The 21791-nt window shown below is 38.5% G+C and overlaps 1 protein-coding gene and 1 non-coding gene across 2 annotated transcripts; both read left to right on the top strand.

The window, feature by feature from the left end:
- The first annotated feature begins 12473 nt into the window (after window positions 1–12473).
- On the top strand, window positions 12474–16100 carry LOC110868304 (E3 ubiquitin-protein ligase WAV3). Its single transcript, XM_022117438.2, has 2 exons — window positions 12474–12989; window positions 13894–16100. The coding sequence occupies exons 1-2, from the start codon at window positions 12798–12800 to the stop codon at window positions 15796–15798; spliced, it is 2097 nt and encodes a 698-aa protein (XP_021973130.1). The 5' UTR covers window positions 12474–12797; the 3' UTR covers window positions 15799–16100.
- Window positions 16101–21268: 5168 nt separating this feature from the next.
- Window positions 21269–21375, top strand: LOC118480768. The gene has a single exon (XR_004863745.1). It is a non-coding gene; the product is annotated as a small nucleolar RNA R71 (small nucleolar RNA).
- Window positions 21376–21791: the final 416 nt, after the last annotated feature.

The following is a 21791-nucleotide window of genomic DNA, read 5'->3' as shown; positions in this document are numbered from 1 at the left end:
TACAGTATGTGCATAAAGTGATAAAACACACAGGTTAAAGGTTAAGTTTGTATAATCTATTACAATTGGGTATATTTAACAAATTGTTTTAAATTCATATTAGTAAAATGTATAATGTTAATAAATATTATATAGATAAACAAGTGGTTTAAAAAACGGTATATACAACTTGTAAATACATATGCACATATGCATATGACAAGTTAAGCATCAATATCAACACTGTAAGTTAAATGGGTACTAATAAAAAAATAAACAAAACAAACATTGGTAGTCATAATCAGATAAGTTTGGTAATCATAAGTTGTAATACATAATACATCAATCAAGAATCACGAGCTATGTTGGATGGTTTGCGACGTCTGGTTGAACGCCTAAGGCTTTGATCAGGCTCAAAAGACTGTTCAGGTTCACGCCTAACATTTGTTAGCTCGGGTACGGGAGGTTTTTGCATGGAGACGGGGTATTCAGATGCATCGTAATTAGAAGAATTATACTCATTGATGTCATCATTGGTGTCATTGTCGGTGTCATCGAGATCAACATCAGTATCAATAGAATCGGAATCAGACGAGGCAGGTAGTCCAGCGGAGATAGCAGCAACACGTTTAGCTGCTCGTGCAGCAAGTTTGGCAGCTTTGATTTTCTCGCAATTGCGAGATTCGTGGTCAAATACATACTTGTTGCATTTGTTGCATAAGCGGGCGGCTTTTTGTCGTTTACCGGCTTTCTTTCGTTTATCTTTAATGTTTTGACCACCGGGGCCGATCCGTTGTTTTTTGGTCCCACAACCTTTGTTTCTAATACCTTGCGGAGGATGGACACTTGTGCTTAGATTTGAAGGTATGTTTAAGATGTCACTGATGTTTGCAGTTTTTTGAACGGAACGAGGCTGAGGCTCACACGGGAACGATTTGAATACGCGGTTTCTGATGCGTTTAATCTCAGAAGATAAGGAACGTAGCTGATCAGGATTGCGTCTGAGTCGGTTTGTGCATTGAGTGACTAAATCCATTATTTCATTGTGGATGATAACAAACTCGCTGTTGTTAGATGAGTATATGTTAGATATGCTATGAACAACTGACGGGAGCGCATCTCGTTTCCAACATGGAATGATGTAGTGGGACGGTATCCGTTCAATTTGGTGGTAACGGAATATACAGTATACATGTCGGCATAGGTATCCAATACGAGTGAACCCAAGACATGTACAACTTACTGTTTGTTCAGGTACATTGAGCGACACCTGCACATGTGCATAACATATATTATAAATAGAATGAATACATGAAGGGTAATAATGAAGGGTAATATGAGCAAGTGAATAAGTTATAATGTATAATGAAATAAACATTTGAATAAGTTTAATGTATATTAAAATAATCGATTCAAATACACTGATTCAAATACACTGTTTGATATATGAACAAGTGAATGACATAAGATAAAATTTGATACATGCACATGTGCATAACAAAAAATTAATCAAACAGACAGTTATAATAGATATAACATAAGACAAATTTTGATACATGCACATGTGCATAACAAAAAAAATAATCAAACAGATGGTTATAATAGATATAACATGACAAAATTTGATACATGCACATGTGCATAACAAAAAAATTAATCAAACAGACAGTAGACAGTTATAAGTTATAATAGATATACTAAGTTATAATAGATATACTGAGGTTAATATGTAGTAATGGTATATTGGGGTAAGGACATACCTCGAATTCGTTGACATAAGACATGTTTGATTTGCAGTGACGAACAGTGTAATTTTTTATGTCGTGTAATTTTTTATGTCGTGTAATTTTTTATGTCGTGTAATTTTTTATGTCGGTCGTTCCAGGACGTTCAATTGGCATGCAATGGAACATGCCCATGTATATTTCTTTTCGAACTTTAAGAAACATGGACCATGCATATGTTTCGGACGCGTGTGCCTCTATGCGAAGACCGGTAGATAAGCGAGGGGTCGACATATCGCTTTTAAATTCGAGATCTCGTTGTGTGTGCCGTTGAGCATCAATACTGGTTTCAAAACACATTAAAAATTGAACTAATGTGTTAGTTTCTGACGAGTTGACTTTAAAACGCGCGTTTGAGCTCTCGCATCTTGATGTGGTCTTCATCAAACAACACATCGGTATCTCTCTGGGTATCTCTCTGAAATAACACGGGACCCATTCATGACGTATAGCAAACATCTCACAAAGCCATGGATGATTGTCTAGGTGATATTCATCCATTAACACATGCCATCTTTCTTCGAATGTTTGTGGTGTGATGAATAAATTCCACACCAGCTTATGTATTGACGAACGAAGAGTGGTATTATCAAGGATGTCATTTGAAATCTGTAAATGAGGAAACATGAATAATAAAAAGTTGAATTATTTAATCATATTATATGGTTTAATTGGAACCGTGTTGATATTAAAAAATAGAGTGTTTACTTTGGACAGAAGTTTTCTCATTATGTGCCACATGCACAAACGATGAATAGAGTTTGTGAAAACGGTTGATACAGCTTGTTTCATTGATGCGTCTTGGTCAGTGAGAACAAAGATTGGTTGTTTCTTATGTGCAGCCAGAAAGGTGTTTAGTAACCATGTATACGACTCTATAGTCTCATCGCATAACATGCCAGCGCCAAAGATAACACATTTTTTATGATGATTAACTCCGGTGAATGGCACAAAAATCATTTTGTATCTGTAAATAAAACATATGATATTAAAAAATTATTAATAATTTCACATGCTGAAAAAGTATAGTATCTTACTTGTTGGTGTCATATGTAGCGTCGAATGCACACACATCACCAAAGCCTCGTAATTTCGCAATGATACGAAATCAGCCCAAAAGAAAGATCGCAACTCATTGTCAACTATGACACAATCAAAATAGAAATCATTAAGATTGGTAACTCGAGATCTCATGGTATGTAAGAGGATGTCTGCATCGCGTTTCACCGATGAATGCACGTATGTCTCTAGAGCAATTTTTGAAATCTTCTGTTGTGCCACGAACATTTTGAGGTCCGCCTTTAAGTGATGCTTGAATGTTATGTGCAACAGTTGGGCCGAGTTTGTTAAGACTAACTTTGTGGATGAACTGTTGCTCCTCAAATCCAAGTTTCCTATTTTGTTTTAACATGTTGGTGTGATCGCTACCAATCATGCAATGGTTGTGTGCGGCGATGAAATCATATATTGTGTATTGTTCGGTAGCACGATCATATCTCACTTTGATACGCGCACGACACCCGGAGACTGTGAATCGGCTTCGTCTGTGTTGTTTCCTTGATTTATCATATATGGTTGGAGCATTTTTGGATGGAGCATTGGGGTCAGATTCTGGGACCCGTGGTTGACCTTCTCTAGAACATAATATATATCTATGAGTGCAGATTTTCATGTTAGGATTGTCATGATATTTTTTGTTCTTCGATGTGCCGATACGAGTAGAAAACCCAGATTGTATAGCATACGTATTGTACATCATGACAATATCTTCCCAGTGAGTAAATGTACTGTGTACAACAGGAAGCTATCTAACATCAACTTGAGGTATCCAATACGGGGTGCCGTTAGGTGTAGCATGTATGGCAGCCGTAATTGTTCCTGTAAGAGATAATTAATAAATTAAATAATAGTGAGAAATAATTAATAAATTAAAAAATTTGTCAACATGATATACAGACGAATAGTATAATTGTAATTAATATGCACATGTGCATTGGCAGTTAATGTACAAGAAAGTTATTTTTGTTTTTTTTTCAATCATAATGCACATGTGCATAAATTTGCATTGTAACATAATTTGAGATATGATGCAAAATTTGTAATATGAGGCACTTAACACAATGCACGCATGCATATAACATTGAGTAATCATAATGTACAACATAAAACAATTGTAAACATGCAGTTAACACAATGCACATGTGCATATAATATTGAGTAATTATAATGTACAACATAAAACAGTTGTGAACATGATATAAAGGAGTATATAATTGAACAAGTCACATTTTACATAAAATGGACATAAAATACCTTTAGTTTCAAACCGAATGAATTGTAAGTGTTGATGTTCTGTGCTTGTAGGTGTTGTACCAGTAGATGTGGTGTCAACTGATAACGATTGATCAGGTAAATTAGCAGTCTCAGAGCCTACATTGCCTGATGTAAACATTGAATCAAGCGTCTGTATTTCAAACCCATGAAGGGTGTGTCGAGTTGCAACTGGGTTTGCAACTGTTGTAAACACATGATTGCAACTTTCATTTGGATTAACAACAGGTAAGGTATTGACATCAACATCAGACGTACCCACAACAGAAATAGGATTTACATTGATATCAGATGGGCCGCAAAAACCAGCATCGTGATGTGGATGATATGAAGAAGATGTTGTATGATGATCATCAGATGCCGTAGGTTCAACTCTAACACGAGATGAGTCAGACGAAGCCATGAGTATCCGAAATCAGTATACAAACGACGAAATCAGTATCAAAATTGAACCCCCCCGTAAAATGTGAATGTCCACGCCGCCGTGAACCTGTAGAAATCAGTCGCCGTCGTAGATCGCGTCGTCGATTAAGCAAAATCTCCAACGAAACCCTAGTTTGAAAAAGACAACAGTGAAGATATACCCTAGGTTGAAAAAGATGGCAGTGAACAAGAGGAGAGAAGCACGCCGCCGTGAAACTGTAGAAACCAGTCGTCGCTGTAGATCGCGTCGTCGATTAAGCAAAATCTCTAACGAAACCCTAGTTTGAAAAAGACAACAATGAAGGTATACCTTAGTTTGAAAAAGACGGCAGTGAACAAGAGGAATGGAGCGCGTGTTTTTTAATAAAATATCATTAATTACAAATTTGTCATGTGTTCACATTGGTTCTCGCGGTTCTCGCAATAAGGGATGGTTCCTAACAGATCTTTATCCTATATATATATATATATATATTGAGACCCATTCCCACACCCTAGGTCCATCCTCTTTAGGCTTATCCCCACACTCGCTTACGTGACAGATCATCCTTTAAGTGCTACCCTCATCCACACCCCATAGTCTTACTTTTTTTTTTTTTTTAACAACATATCCTATATTTTACTACTAATAGTCTAATATTGTTCAAGAATTAAACCCTTACCACTTAGAAGTTAGAAAGACAAAACATTATCCAACACAACACTTTGATATAATTTGGCCAAAAGCCCTTTAATATCTAACTAGTAGTAAGACTCGTGTGCAAACACAAGTGGTTTTTAGAAAAACCATGCATACCACATTTTGTTAAATGACGAATGATTATACATTTTTAAGTTTAATTAAAAATGGATTATAAAGTCATGGAAACAGCATGCCAAACTAAAATGAGATGGTACCAAAACTTATTATCTATTATAGACAATAGACAACTATAAACATAGATCATCAGTTAATATATCACTTACATTAGTCTATTTCCGTTGTCCTATCCAAAAAAAGGAGTAGCCACCCATTGATAATGTAAGACATAACTACATACAAAACATGTCTAAGAAGCTAAATTACTACCACCGAGGAACCAAATGTACAACCACAAAAAACTATCACATCAAACATTGTTTATAAACCTCCAACCAAAGCAACATTCAAGAAGAGGGCTTTTTCTTTTTCCATTCAGTATGCACAACTTTTGTCATTTTCAGCAACTTAGTAGAGTTGTGAAACTCAAACGAAAGTACAACGCCAAAAACAATATTGCAAGATCTCAGATAAGCAGGCCATCCAACAACTCCGTATCTGAATCCAGTATCATGTTTTTCAGATCTTGTCAACAACTCCTGCACTTCACCTTTCAGGTTTTGAATCATGACAGGCTTGAGACTATGAGTACGCAGATCCAAGGAAGATGCTACATTTGATGGCAGACGCTAAAAAGCAGAAAATTTGTGATATTGCGTACTCCCCCGTTAACACTTTAACTAACGCCTCGGATGTAGGAAGTCTATCAAAACAACCCTCCACTACCCATGGCATTATAGCCTAGTGGTATCTTGGGGGTGGGATAAGGCTTATGACCATTAGGTCACGGGTTCGATTCCCACAAAGGGGGTTTTTCCCAGATTTATTGGGTTTCCTCCTGAATTGGTGTATAGGCATTATTGCCTAGTGGAGATGGATATGATCGGGTGGTTCTGCTGGTGGCACGATAATACTCTAGTGGTCCATCAGTGATCCAAATTTGCCGTTCAAAAAAAAAAAAAAAACCTCCACTGAAAGAAATTTATCTTAATAAGTACCCACTTATTCAATTCAAAGTATTGATTAGTTTAAGTACCATGATTACTCTAGATTACCAACTTTATCGATCGGACTTACGCCAGATACTTCTGGCAGCCAACTCGATTTGTCTCTGTTGTCCGATATGTGATGTTATTATATTTTTTTAGATAATCTACAACTATACATCTTTTAGAGGTGCAAACCTCAAGATGTTGAGATACTAATGGGTTCCAAAAACCATGGTCAAAACTGGATTATTAGGAGATTAACCCGATGTTAATTCATTGGAAAACTATAAAAATAATTGTTATTTTGTTTATATTATTAAAGAAAAAGAGCAAAAACTGGTGTTAATTAATGACCTCAATGGAGAATCAGTATATATTAGAGCAGAATTTTGTATATTAAAGGGTTAGCTTTTGAGTTGACTTAAGCTCCCTAAAAGTATGCAAATTTGAAGGGAATCCTATTTTGTACCCTTCAACTAATTATTTTTAAATAAATTTCTCACGTTCTATGAGAGCTTTTGGTTGGTATCAGTTCGGTTTGTTACAGTATTGATTATCGATATGATACCGGTACTCGGCATGGCAACTAAAAGATATATGTCAAAGAACATATCGACATATGTTTTACATCAATCGAAAACTATAAAAATAAATACATGTATCGATGCCAATGTTAAGTTGGTATCGATTGGGTTACCGACACTCGCTAATGCACACACCATCCCTCGCTCTCTAATCATATGTTATAGAATATTTAGCAAATAGCTTTTTTTTTTTTTCCATTTATATGGAACTTTCACGTCTTGATTCGTCAATTCATACATATTAATCCTTGCACTTGATGAGCCTTAGTGTGTGGTGATCCAGATTCTTTGTGAGTTATCAAGTGTTAAAGTGACATGTATGTAGCACATGTCCATCCTTAATTGACAACCATTAACATAAGTATAAATTCAAACATTATCATTTATCAAAATAACTTAATAAGACATCATTTGTGAGTTTAATAATTTCATATTTTTTTAATCTTTGCTTTTATAACAATTGGGTTCACTTACAGACCTAATCATAATTCATGCACACAACGACAACCTTACATTCATCGACAAATTTATATTACCATCCACCCGTGCTTAATTACAATTTGTTATGATTCTTTTCCTTTTTAATTGCTTTTAAAATTATTGTAATTACATATTACATATTACATATACATAAACATATTTAAATAAGTATGGAGTTAAGTGTGGTGGTTTACTATATTGGTTGATTATATCCTTGTTAATGGAACCTTGTATCTCAAATTCATAACCTACACTACTTCAAAAACACTATGCATACAAACAAAATTGTTGGTCATGGGTGGTGTAAAAAGAAAGGTAAGATTGGAAGAAGAAATAAAGAATATTAATTGTGATGGTTCTTAGTAGATTGTTGTCTAGTGGGGTAGGAATATTTAACTTTTCAATCCACTAAGATGTTTAGAATCATGCATACACTAAATAGTGAATACACCCCTAATTGTATTTTAAATAATTTGATAAAGTTAATATATCATTATAAAGATTAAACTGTATGGACTTGGGGATTAAATAGATCCGACGAGTTTTTGCAATTTTATTTCATACTTATTATGAAACGCTTTATAAGTTACTATAAAATCATAACCAAAGCCTAAATCAAAACCAAACGTTATTTGTTACTACTTGTTGGTTCATTGTTACCGTGTGGATACAGAGAATCAGCATTATATGATCTTAGGCTATTAAAATTTACCCTTTAGGATTTGTAACACCAAAAATTCAATCTCAAATCATTATAAAAACAACTTCAAATATCAAATATAAAGGTACAACTATACATTTTTAATAATTTTAAGTTTCTAAAAGGTTTAACAAATTCAGAATAGTAATTATTATTTTTTAATATCATATAATATATTAATATATCCGGTTTTGATGTTAATAGACATGTATGCTATTGGTTTTAGGTAATCATGCGCGTATCACCTAATACCATACATGCGCTCTAACCTACAAAACTTTTATAACTAATGTCATATTTGAATCCATAAACAAATACTCATCCTGAATATTTCAATTTTCATGTGTCCTGGTTGTGTTTGAGTTTTATGTCATCTCTACTTTATAGCCCTTGTGTGGTGGTGGTTTGGTTTTAGGTATGAACTCTTAAGTCTCTAATATATGTTTATTACTCTTTTTCCCTTTAGAGGGTCCCATGATTATTTATTAATTATTAAGGGTGTTCTAATTCATTTCCAACAGGTTAGCGATGCTAGTGTCATGGTTGAAATGACAAAAGAATGAAATCACATGGTGTTTAAAACGAAAATATAGATCAAGAATTTGATCAAACCACATAGACACCAATCATAACTTACTCGTATATTTATATAGTAAAATAATAGGTATGCCAAAAGTTTATTGATAAGCGTATATGAGCAAGACAAAGATAAAGACAGAGAATGAGATGTGTGATGTTTTTTAATGTACTTTATTGAAATAAGAAGTTTGGTAAAGGATTGTTACAGAAGAACAGGCGGGGGCTCATTTGGGACTGGAGATGGACCAGGATCCCTAGCAAAGAGGATGAGAAGAATGAAATGGAGCAGTTGAACACAATCTTATTGCAGCAAGATATAGGTTTAACAAGCAATAGATGGAGTTGGACAAAAGAACCAAGCTCGGGTATCACGGTTAAATCGGTAAGGCAAGAGTTGACAGATCATAAAAGTGGTATCACGGTTAAATCTAGAACCTGGGTCCCACCCCTTTCCACACAAAAGAACCAAGCTTCTTGGGGATTTTAACGCGGTTAGATTTCCGTCGGAAAGAAAGAATTCTGTATTCAATAGTGTTTGTGCTCATGATTTTAACGATTTCATCTTCGAGTCTGATCTGGTGGAATATAGTATGAGAGGTCGGAACTTTACTTTTCTCGCCCCAAATTCTAATAAATTGAGTAAAATTGATAGATTCTTGGTTTGCAAAGATTTTTTTGGTGCTTGGCCTGAGGCTTGTTTGAGGGCGTTACCTAGATTACACTCCGACCATTGTCCGATCATTCTGGAGACTTTGGCTTTAAATTATGGGGCTAAACCGTTTAGAGTTTTCAACTCGTGGTTGGAGATGGAGGGTTTTGATAGTATTGTCGAAAACGCGGTGGGTTCTTATGTCAAGATGGGGGTTAGGCCTGACGTAGAGCTTGCCAATAAATTTAAGCACATCAGAAACATGATAAAAAAGTGGAGGAAAGATAGGAGCACTAAAGATAAAGAAGAAAATTTGAGGGATCTTGAAGAGCTCGATTTTCTGGACAAACTATGTGAAGAAAGGGAGCTTTATGAAGAGGAGGTTTGGGTTAAAGAAGAGTGTTATAAAAATATTTGTGAAAAGGAACGTTTGGTGGCTTTGGATCTGAAGCAAAGATCGAGATGTAAATGGGCTATCGAGGGCGATGAGAACTCAAAATTTTTCCACAGACTGATCAACAACAGGAAAAGTATTAATAATATTCCAGGCTTGTTTATCGAAGAGGAGTGGGTTGTCAATCCAAAGCTGATTAAAAAAGAGGTCCTGCGGTTTTTTAGGAACCATTTTTCGGAGAAGTTCAGGTTAAGACCGAGGTTGTCTTGCCCGGGTGTGAAAAGAATATCGGTCGATGAGGCAAGTATTATTTCGGAGAGATTCTCGTCTAAGGAGATCAAAGAGGCGGTTTTCGAGTGCGGGGCGGATAAAGCCCCTGGACCGGACGGCTTTAATTTCAGATTCGTGAAACATTTTTGGAGGTTCTTCGAGGAAGACTTCAAAGATGTAATGGCTTATTTTTTCGAGACGGGCTCGATTGACAAGAGTTGTAGTACGTCTTTCATCACGCTCATCCCGAAAGCTAAAGACCCGACCGGGTTAAAAGACTACCGCCCTATAAACCTCATCGGGGTTATTAGTAAAGTGATTTCGAAAATTCTGGCTAACCGTATGAAGAAGGTGATAGGTAGTGTCATTTCCGAATCTCAATCAGCTTTCGTCAAGGACAGGTACATCCTCGACAGCCCTTTGATTCTTAGCGAGATGTGGTCGTGGTTAAGAAAAGCAGGAAAACAAGCTTTCATTTTCAAAATTGACTTTGAGAAAGCCTACGACAACGTTAATTGGGAGTTTCTGCTTGATATGTTGGATCAAATGGGGTTTCCCAACGCTTGGTGTAAATGGGTTAAAGGTGTTCTCATGTCCGCATGTTCGTCGGTCCTAGTTAACGGATCTCCGACTTTCGTTTTCAACTGTCAGAAAGGTCTTCGCCAAGGAGACCCTCTTTCTCCTTTCCTTTTTCTTGTGGTGATAGAAGCTTTGTCGTGCATGGTTTCTAAGGCGTGCTCTATAGGGAGATTTAAAGGTGTGAATCTTCCTAACGGGGGTCCGACGGTTTCTAATCTTTTTTACGCTGACGACGCGCTCATTATGGGAGAATGGGAGGAAGGTAATATTTTAACGGTAGGAAGAATTTTAAGGGTGTTTTATGCTTGCTCTGGGCTGAAAATCAACATCCACAAATCCAATTTATTTGGAGTTGGAGTTGAAGATGAAGTGATTGAGCACATGGCTGCGTTGGTGGGGTGTAATAGAGGTGCGTTTCCTTTCAAGTATTTGGGCATTCCGTTAGGGGCTAACATGAACCGGATTCGTAATTGGGATCCTATCATTAGCATTGTTAAAAATCGGTTATCGTTGTGGAAGTCCAAGTCCCTTTCAATAGGTGGTCGGGTTGTGCTCATTAAGGCGGTCCTTGAGAGCCTCCCAATTTATTTCCTATCCATTTTTAAGGCTCCGGCTAAAGTTATTAAATCCTTAGAATCCCTCATTAGGAACTTTTTATGGGGAGGGTCGGAGGATGTTAAGAAATTACATTGGGTGGCATGGGAGAAAATTACTTTACCTAAAAAGTATGGCGGTCTCGGCTTAAGTAAACTCAGCTTGGTCAATGAGGCTCTCCTGTGTAAGTGGGTGTGGCGGTATAGGGTGGAAGAACAAAGCTTGTGGAGAAGGGTCGTTTCAGCTTGCCACGGAAAGTCTAGAAATTGGTCGTTTTTTCCGATTAACGCAGCGATAACGGGAGTGTGGAAAAATATCGTCAAGACGGAGGCAAAGGTTGTGTTAAAAGGCAAGAGACTTAACTGTTTCTTTAAAGGAATAGTGGGTAATGGTCAAAGTATTCGGTTCTGGATCGATTTGTGGTTAGGAGACGCCCCGTTAATGTATGTGTATCCTAGCTTATTCGCTTTGGAAAAGGTCAAGAACTGCTTGTTGAAAGACAAAATTACTGCTTTAGGTGGAGATTCGCCGGTGTTTTGGGATTGGGTCAGACCTCCGGAATCAGTGGAGGAAATGACAGAATGGAGCTTATGTATGGCGGCGGTGGAGGGGGTTTTTTTAAATGAGGAAGCTGACAAGTGGAGGTGGGTGCCGGAGACGTCTGGGATGTTTTCGACACGGTCGTTTAAACAATTGTGCTTCGAACCTCCGGGTCCGGGCAGTGTGTTCTCGGTTGTGGGTTGCAAATGGGTTCCGTCTAAGGTAAACATATTCTTATGGAGGGCGATGCTTGATCGCATTCCTACCAAAGACGCTCTAGCTAAAAGAAACATCTCGGTGGATTCGGATCAGTGTGTTTTGTGCAGTGAGGAGGCTGAAAATGTTGTTCACCTATTCACGGCTTGTCGGATTTCGCATGAGGTTTGGAGTCGCTTCTGTACTTGGATCAAGTTACCACCTCTTTTTGCTTTTTCTCTTGTCGATATCCTTCATCTGTTCAAGAATGTTGATGGCGATAAAGTTTACAAGGATATAGTCAGAGGTCTCGTTTCGGTTACATGTTGGTGCATTTGGAAGGCAAGGAACGCGAAGATTTTTTCGGATGGTAAAGGTAAAAGTGAGGAGATCTTTGGAGAGGTTAAAGTCCTTAGTTTTCTGTGGTTAAAAAGTAGGTCCAAATTCTGTGATTTGGTTTGGAGAGAATGGTATAGGTTCCCTCTGTATATGTTGTAGCTGGGTGTGGTGCGGTTCTGCGTTTTTTAGTCAGGCCGGCCGTTTTTTCTTAATAAAGTTTACCTTTCAAAAAAAAATATAAAAAGAGGCGCCGCTTACTCAACTCTCAAACACATCACCAAATCAAAAAGTCAAACAACACAACCCACAAAAGGAAACAAACCAACAACACTCACATTCATCTTCATCTCTCTCAACCAAAATTCATTCAATAACCGCCATTAACAACAACGCTAAACTAGTAAACTCTCAATCTACATCCATCATTCATCATCTCTCTCACTCCAATAAAAACCCCACCTTTCCTCTTCTTTCTCTCTCTAGAAACCCTCATCGGTTTTCGTGCCAAACTTCAATTATTCTCGAAACCCACCTCCCATTTGTTGATTCATATAATCTTGCTCAATACCCACTTGCAGATCTGGTTTTAATGGGGAGTAAATGGAGAAAATTGAAGACCACTTTAGCGACGAATTTGTGTGTTTTTGTGACGGTTGATGCGGAAGATTCTCCGCCGCATTCCGTTGGGTTTTCCGGTGATGTTTTGTTGTCTCCGGCGCCGGTGACTCGTCCGGCGTCTCCTCGGTTACGTCTGTCTAAAAGCCTCAACAGATCTTCTAAGGTTTATTATTTTTTATTATTTTTTTAATTTATTAACTTAATTTAATTAATTTTTAGCTATGAATTTGACTATAGAATCTTGGATTTGTTTATTGTCTGTCAGAATTTTTTATCTTCTTGTTTTTTTTTTATATATTTTTTTAGTATCTTGGTGGTTGTTTTTGATTCTTTTAAGTTTAAAGATCATTGGGTTGATTGCATATTCTTGCTTTACATATTCTTTTCAAGTCTTTAACCATTGACTGTATGATTTCTTTTTGAGAGAAAAAGTAAAGATTTAGAGCTGTTGGTGGCCTCATTTCAGTCATTTGTTGACTATTTACTTCATGATTAAAAAGATGAATTAGGGAAAAAAGACAAAAGAAAATCCAAAATCAAAAGATAACATTTTTCTTGGTTTAGGGTTTTTGGTTCTTGTTTGTTTTCTATGTTGTTGTCTTGCACTGTTGCATATTGTCTTGTAGTTACCAAATCCATCCTGTTTTGCCGTATTCTTCTGTTGTTTGTGTGAATGAGGCTTGTTTTGACTTTTAAAAGTCAAACAACTTGCTTTTTGACTTTGAAATTGATTTGAATCTGTTTATATTTTAGAAAAACTGATAGCTACATGAAATATTGGAAATGTATTTAATTATTTATAAAACATTAAGAGAACATCATAGTGAAATATGTTCAACTGAGTTTACTTAAAAAGTACATGATTTTGACTTTTTGAGTTTTGAAAGTCAAAAGCCTTAGACCTCTTACTTCTTTCTGCTTTTTAAAGCAGGCTTACAATTCAGATTCTTGGTCTTTTTGTAATTTACGTCATTTTCGTAGTGATTTGGTTCACGAATAGTCGAATACCATGAATCTTGAAAATATTGTTTACGTTTTCTAACAAACAGAAATGTTCGTTATGACAGAAAACGTGCACGATATGTTTAGCGTCAATGAAACGTGGAGAAGGTCAAGCCATTTTCACAGCGGAATGTGCACACTCGTTCCATTTCCAGTGTATCGCATCAAACGTAAAACACGGAGCAAAATGGAAAGAAGTTCCATTGCAGGGTCCCACTAATCCGGCCCCACCCTTAGGAAGAACAAGAATCAATCCTGTAAACTGGTCACACGACAACCCGGTTATGACCTTGCTTCGCCCAATACCACCACGTCCAAACAGCCCCCGCCATGCTGCCGCCCTGATCTCCCCAACAGAACCAACCAGCTTCAACGATGACGAACCGCTAGACCTCAAGTTGACGAATAAAACGTCTTCGGAAAACTCTAGTTTGGAAAGGGTATTGGTTAAAACGTACACCGAGGTTCAAGCGGTTCCACGGTTCAGTTCGGTTGATGATTTCACGGTTTTGATTCACCTCAAAGCTCCAGCTCCGGTTTCGGGGGTCAAGTCCAGTAATGCCAGCCATGGTCCCACTTTTAACCTTAACCAGACCCCACGGGCCCCGGTTGATCTTGTCACGGTTCTCGATACGAGCGGTAGCATGGCGGGTACAAAACTCGCTCTTTTAAAGCGGGCCATGGGTTTTGTGATACAGAATCTTGGACCGGCGGATAGGCTGGCGGTGATCGCCTTCTCCTCCACCGCGCGCCGCCTCTTTCCCCTCCGGAAAATGTCCGATACGGGTAAGCAACAGGCTCTCCAGGCTGTCAACTCGTTGATCGCTAGTGGTGGTACTAATATTGCCGAAGGTCTAAGAAAAGGTGCGAAAGTGATGGAAGACCGAAGGGAGAATAATCCAGTCGGGAGTATAATTCTACTATCAGATGGACAAGATACGTATACCGTGAACAGAAGTTCAAATTCCGGTGGCCGGAAAAATCCGTTAAATTACGAATTACTCGTTCCGCAGTCTATCCACTGCGGTAACGGGAACTTGGGGAACAAAATTCCGGTACATGCATTCGGGTTCGGGGCGGATCATGACGCTTCGTCAATGCACTCGATTTCGGAGATTTCGGGTGGAACGTTTTCGTTTATTGAAACGGAAAGTGTGATTCAAGATGCGTTTGCGCAATGTATCGGTGGGCTTTTGAGCGTTGTGGTCAAAGATGCTCGAGTGATCGTCGAGAGTGTAAACCCTGATGTTGTTATCGGATCTTTAAAGGCGGGTAGCTACAAAAGTCACGTGATGTCGGGTGGAAAATCGGGATGTGTTGATGTGGGAGATTTGTATGCTGATGAAGAGAGGGATTTTCTTGTTTCGGTCAACGTCCCGAAAGAGTTGACTTTTAACGAGACTTGTTTGTTGCAAGTGAGATGTTGTTACACCGATCTGTTGACCAAAGAGACGGTCAACTTAAAGAGCGTGAACGTCACGATTAAAAGACCCGAAAGTCTTGTTCAAGAACTTGTTTCTGTTGAAGTCGATCGACAAAAGAACAGGTTACAAGCTGCGGAAGCCATGGTACAAGCGAGAACCGCAGCAGAAGAAGGTGATCTGGCGCAAGCCATTCGTACCCTCGAGAACTGCAGACGGGTTCTCTCCGAAACAATCTCGGCTAAGTCCGGTGACCGGTTATGCGTGGCACTAGACGCCGAGCTCAAGGAAATGCAAGAAAGAATGACTAGCAGAAAAATGTATGAAGAATCCGGAAGGGCTTACATATTATCCGGGCTAAGCTCACACTCGTGGCAACGAGCCACGGCTCGTGGAGACTCAACCGATAGTTCTAGCCTGGTGCAAGCCTACCAAACCCCGTCGATGGTTGAGCTGCTGAGCCGATCTCAAGCTTCTCTTTTAGGCAGTCCTTTGGTTCAACGATCGGTTCGTCCTATTTGGTCATTTGCATCACCAAAACCAAGGTGAAGTTCAAAGTTTTTTGGGGGGTTAGGAAGAAGAGCAATTTTGGGTGTTGATAGTTTTGTGCTTTAGATGTTTAAAGCAATAAATAAAGGGGGTAAGAATGTAACATTGAGGGGGAGATGGTATAAAAATGGGGAAGGGGGAAAAGATAAGGGGGTTAGGTTCTTGTTATTTTTTTATTTTTTATGGGGGTATAATTGGTTTGGTGGGGTTTTAATGAAAAGTACAACATGTAATGCATAAGGTACAAGTGTATGGTTGGTATTTCTAGCTTTCAATAAAGGGTTTACCTTGCATTAAAGTAATTTTGATTTGCTTGATTGGTTTGAAGATGAGGATATGGGTGTGATGAAAAAGGGGTCTTTTTGACCTTTGGTCACACATGGTGGCCCATGCCATGCCACAATGGTGTACCATCATAATCATGACCACCTTTTGATGGTGGATTGTGTGTTTACACTCAGATTTGCACATTATAAGAGTACTTTACATTTACATTTCACTTCTATAAAAATAAAAGTATGGAACATCAGTTTTACAGTTTGGGGAGGCTTGTAGCCTTGTACTATATGGACTACAGTTTGGGGAGGCTTGTAGCCTTGTACTATATGGAATGGAAGCAGTGGCGGACTAGGAATTATTGTCTGAGGTGCGAACGAGCGATTTAACCAAACTTTTAAGGGGTGCGATAGGTATTTTTACCTATAAAATACACTAATTTTTTTTCAAGGGGTGCGTCCGCCCACCCAACCAACCCGTTATTTAGGTCCATCCCTGAATGGAGGCTTGTACATTAGGCATTTACAAGTGTACATTGATCTAGAAAACATACAAAACAAGCCATCAAAAGTAATTGGAGTGAAAACTAGGACCCTTTTAGCTATGCCTAGAAAAACAGGTGGGGCGGGTAAGGTGGGGGTGAACTAGCTTTGACAGAAACAGGTGCAGGTTAGACCATGGGGTGTGGTTTGCTTAGTCCTTTTGGAGACTAACCACCATGTAGGCGCCACCTCACCATGGGTGGAGGATGATGTCTGTCGTTAGTGACATGCGAAAACCTATTTAAACTATTAGTACAGAATAAGCAGGGTATCGAACCAAGGGAGGACTGTGGAAAATGTCTTAATGAAAAGGACTGATTAAATATTACTTAATGAGAAAATCGGTTTGTTTGATTGTGAGAAATAGCTAAATTAACGAATAAAAATTTGTGTTTTAAATCAATGAGAGAAAAGATGGTTCCTCCAGATTTCAGGTTTTGCAACTAGATTAAATTATGTGTTTAATCGAAACACTCACATAGACATAAGTGTTTAATTTAATTTATCAATTGTGATAACCAACGACTAAGTACTCCGGTCAATACATAACAGGAGGTTATCGAATGATTATCAATTACAATTTACAAACCCTAACCCCATGTCAAATATATCCCAATTACTAGAACTCTCGGGAACTGAATGCTTAGAAATTAAGGTTTAAATAAACGTAACTGTTTACAATCAAGAAATCAAATCAATGGTGAAAAGCATCGAATGCTTAGATCACCAGGTAAAACGATTGTGTCAACACATAATATCAATCAACTTACAAAAACCCTCCATCCGGAGGAAACCATAAAAAGTTTAGCCGCTCATCTCGCACGAAGAATCTTCAAAAGCTTGATTTGATGAAGAAATCATGGTTGATTCGGTGATTGAATGGAGAATCTTGATGGATTGGAGTGAAAGAAACCTTCAATATTTAGTGTCTTAGTGCCTTGGATCGACCTTGAGTGATAGATTATGATTGCCCACATTAGCCAACCCTAATATATCATAAAAACCCTCAAATTCACGTTTTTCCGTAACCCAAACCGTAGGCTACGGTTTGGGAACCGTAGCTTACAGTTTTGAAATTCTGACCAAACATCAGCACCCAACCGTAGCCTACGGTTGGTAAACCGTAGCTTACAGTCGGCAGATTCTTCCAAAATTATTTTCTTCATAATTTCTTCGTTTTAGCTCCGTTTTACGCACCGTTTTCGCCCACGTCTTCGTAATTCAACCCTCTATCATGCCATCTTATAATATCTTTATTTTCAATCCATTAACATTCCCCAAAACTCATCCAATCTTCGTATTTAACCTACAAAACATCATTTTCTCATAGTTATCCAATTCCACAGATATAAACAACCAAATATGCATAAGATTAGACATTAAACACATATAAATCACATTCATAAATCCATCCATCACATCCACACACTTACCTTTGATTGTCCTCAAGCAAACCAACTAGAACTAATCACCATAGCAACAACACCGCTAAACCCCTTAACCGGTTCAACCTGTTCAGTCCCAAGTCATACCCATCCCATAGACTGACATAATCGAGATTGACAGTCTGACAAGTAAATAATGCAATTTCAAAAACTTAAGACTTGTCTATCTAAAACTAACATGTTTACAATTAGACACATGCTACACACCCCTCACAATGTACTCTCCTCTCGGTTTAATATATGGACTAGCGTGTAATGTGCTAGTATATAAAAACTCAATAAGCAAACATGAATCCTGCAATCATAGGCTTGTATGACAATCACACCTCCACTGTATCGTCTAACATGGCACACATCAAAAGCCAAAAGGGCCTTCGGGTTTTGGGCTTAGGGTAAAGGTAGGAATTTTTTTAATTCTTTTTCTTTTCTAATTGGCTAACAAACAATAACCAAACCGTGATAACTTTATTCAACCACAGCTTATACTTTTGTGTTGGTTTCTACCCAAGAACATGGACGATATTCTCAACACTTCTGTTTTTGTTCTTTTCTTTTTCATTTTCCTTCACATATTTTTCTATTTTTTTCTTTTTCTTTTCTTTTTCTTTTTTTTCAATTTTTTTTTCTTTTTCATAGCAATATCATCACGGTCGGTTTTTCGCAATAGACAATGGGCGAACAAACGAAAGGTAGTTAGGCTCAACAGGGCTACTAAGGGAAATTGGTGAATAACACGAAAGAAACACAAACACAAAAGGGTATAACAGGAAATCCTAATGCCTTCATCATATATGTGCACATGTCAAACCCACATTCTTAGCATGCATCGAATCATACAAGTTCTAACACAGAATAACACGTAGCCTGCACTCAACAAACGAATTCATCATATAATGTATCCTATCCGTCTACAGGCTCAAGATCTCACCAAGAAAAGGTAACAAGGGTTGACGACATGTAGCATATGCAATTAAAACATGTTACCCCTAGATAGACATCTCTTTTCAACTCATTTCCTATAAAACACTTGTCAAACCTACTCTCATGAAACTTAAAGGGACAACCATGACAAGGGACTAATCTAGCCTACTACAGGTAAGAAGCCTATTAGTGATTGAAACTTCAGGTTTTCGTATCCAATTAGCTTTTTTAAGGCGATGAAAAATTTTAAAATTTTAAAAATTTTCAATTTTTACCAATTTTCATCGATTTCAATCTCATCTCAATCTCTTCAAGCTTTATCCACAATCCCTTCCCGGGCTCCCCCCATCCCCACACTTGGGATACATTGTCCCCAATGTATGGTGCTTTTAAAATATAGCCCGGGAATCCAACCAACAAACCTAAATGAGCGGCTAACTCATCACAACACAAACAAACAAAACACATCCCCTAAACGACACATAGAGTTTAAACACCACCAAGAACAACAAAACACACCAAAAATAAGGTAAGATAGATAAACACATGCACCTGATCATGTCTCTGTTGTGATGCTGTTGTTGTGCTTTAACCAGAATAGACGTATTCCATCGATTCTTTGATATCTCACTGGGGATGTTGCAGAACATCCCCACACTTGAATTGTTGCATCCGTGATGATTGAATCAAGAACCTGTCAAAACACAAACACAACACCAACACAAAACAAGGTACACTGCTCTACATCCTCGGGCTGCCTCCCGAGAGCGCTAAGTTTTAGGTCTTCAGCCAGACCGTACCTGATGTACTCAGGGAGGTTCATCTGAACGCTTGCCTCCCCATTTCTCTCCATACATCATTGTCCAATCTTGTGGAAGGTTCGCAGCTCCACGCCAGTTGAGTTCAACCTCAGCCTTGTTGCCCCACTCACTCCCACCATCGGGTGGTTTTCCTGCAATTGCTCTTCCTCTCATAGCTGTCTTGTTCACCTGCCTTCCATCATTCGTTAACTCAGACCTGCAAAAATTACCTCCACTCGAACCAATCTCATTAGTAGCACCTGTGGGACTCACATCATTCAGAAGATCATAAGCAATAGATTTTAAAAATACATTGAAATACAGCTTACGATTCTTGTAACTTAAAATTACCATCCCATTCCTGCAGTCGATTTGTGCATTTGCTGTATACAGGAACGGGCGACCCAAAATTACCTTCGGTTGTGCGTAGGTTGGTGCGGTTGCATAATCAACCACCGTAAAATTGACCGAGTAGTAGAACTCGCCGAGCTGAATTACCACATCCTTTACAACCCCTCGAGATTGCTTTAAACTCGCATCCGCAAACATGGCCATTTGATCAATTGCGTGTAACGGACCAAAGTCCTACTGGTCATAAAGGCTACCGGGAAGAACACTCATCCCAGCTCCATAATCCAACAATGCCTTGTGGATTTTGAACTTTCCCACTCGAATCGGGACGACCGGCTCTCCTGAGTCACACCCATCTCCATCCTCATTTGCGCCACTTAAACCTGCAATCACATGGGAAACAGAAGAAGTTAAAAATTTATCATTCAAATTGTTTTTAGGAACGAAGCTTACCCCGCTGACTGGTATATTCTTCCCGTGCTTGGGGTTCGTTTGAGTGTCATTGGGAAGCTTCCCGTTTTGCTGTTTCTACTCCTTCACATCGGTTGCAAGTTGGGCCATTTGTGTGGTTAATGACTGAACGGCTTTATCTCCCATTTCATCCTTTTGAGCACGATTTTGCAGCTCAAGCCTTTGGTTTTGTAAATCAAGTTGAATTACTTTCAACATCTCCATCATATCATTATTCACCTGACCATTACTATGTTGGTAAATTCGTTAGAAACCCAAATTATTACCCCCTTGATAATTATTTTGGTTCCGGGGCTGGTAATATTGGTTGTTTCCTTGGAAACCCGAATACCTGTTCCCACTTCCTTGCATCATATTCACCTCATCCAGATTACCGATAATGTTAGGGCACTGATCAGCAATGTGCCCTATATCCCCACAATGACCACACAACGGAAACTGACCACTTACCTCCGGTGGATTCTCTACTGCTCTCACTGTTGACTGTCGTGCACTTCTAGAAGATTGAGCCTTGCGTTTTGACGCCCTTGCGGTTCTTTCCAAATATTCCCAATCATCTTCTTCGTAATTCATTCCAAAAGTTCCATTGGATATTGAATTTCCATCCCTGGCATCTTCATCTGTTAGGCCTTCGTGGAATGTATTAATAAGCTCCCACAAATATATCTCATGATGTGGACAGTTCTTGAGCATCATTTTGAAACGATTGAACGCTTCGTGAAATAACTCACCGGGCTGTTGTCGAAACCCTCGAATATCCTTCCTGGCGTTGTTAGTACGCAAATGAGTATAGAACTCATCTAAAAATTGTTGCTGCATTTCGCCCCATGTGAAGATCGAAGCTGACGGTAGCGAATGAAACCATTGCTGTGCTTTGTCTTCAAGTGTGAATTGGAAAAGTACCAATTTCACATCATCAACTGAGAAACCTTGGCTGCTGATTGTGTTGCAACGTGCATCATATGCAGCAATGTGTAGATATGGTTCTTCATGTGCGTGACCATGAAACTTAGGCAGACTGGATATTGATTGTGTTCGTACTTCGAATGACCGCCCTCATTGTAATTGCGGGATCACAACCGGTGATGGGTTGTTAACTATAGCAGGTCTGAAGTGGCTCTCTATACCTCGAACTGGACCTTGATTATTTCGTCGTGGAATTCCTTCCGGTAAAATCACCGGTCGGT

Source organism: Helianthus annuus, chromosome 7 (assembly GCF_002127325.2).
Source record: "Helianthus annuus cultivar XRQ/B chromosome 7, HanXRQr2.0-SUNRISE, whole genome shotgun sequence".
NCBI lineage: Eukaryota > Viridiplantae > Streptophyta > Magnoliopsida > Asterales > Asteraceae > Helianthus > Helianthus annuus.
This window is presented reverse-complemented; position numbering and strand designations above follow the sequence as displayed.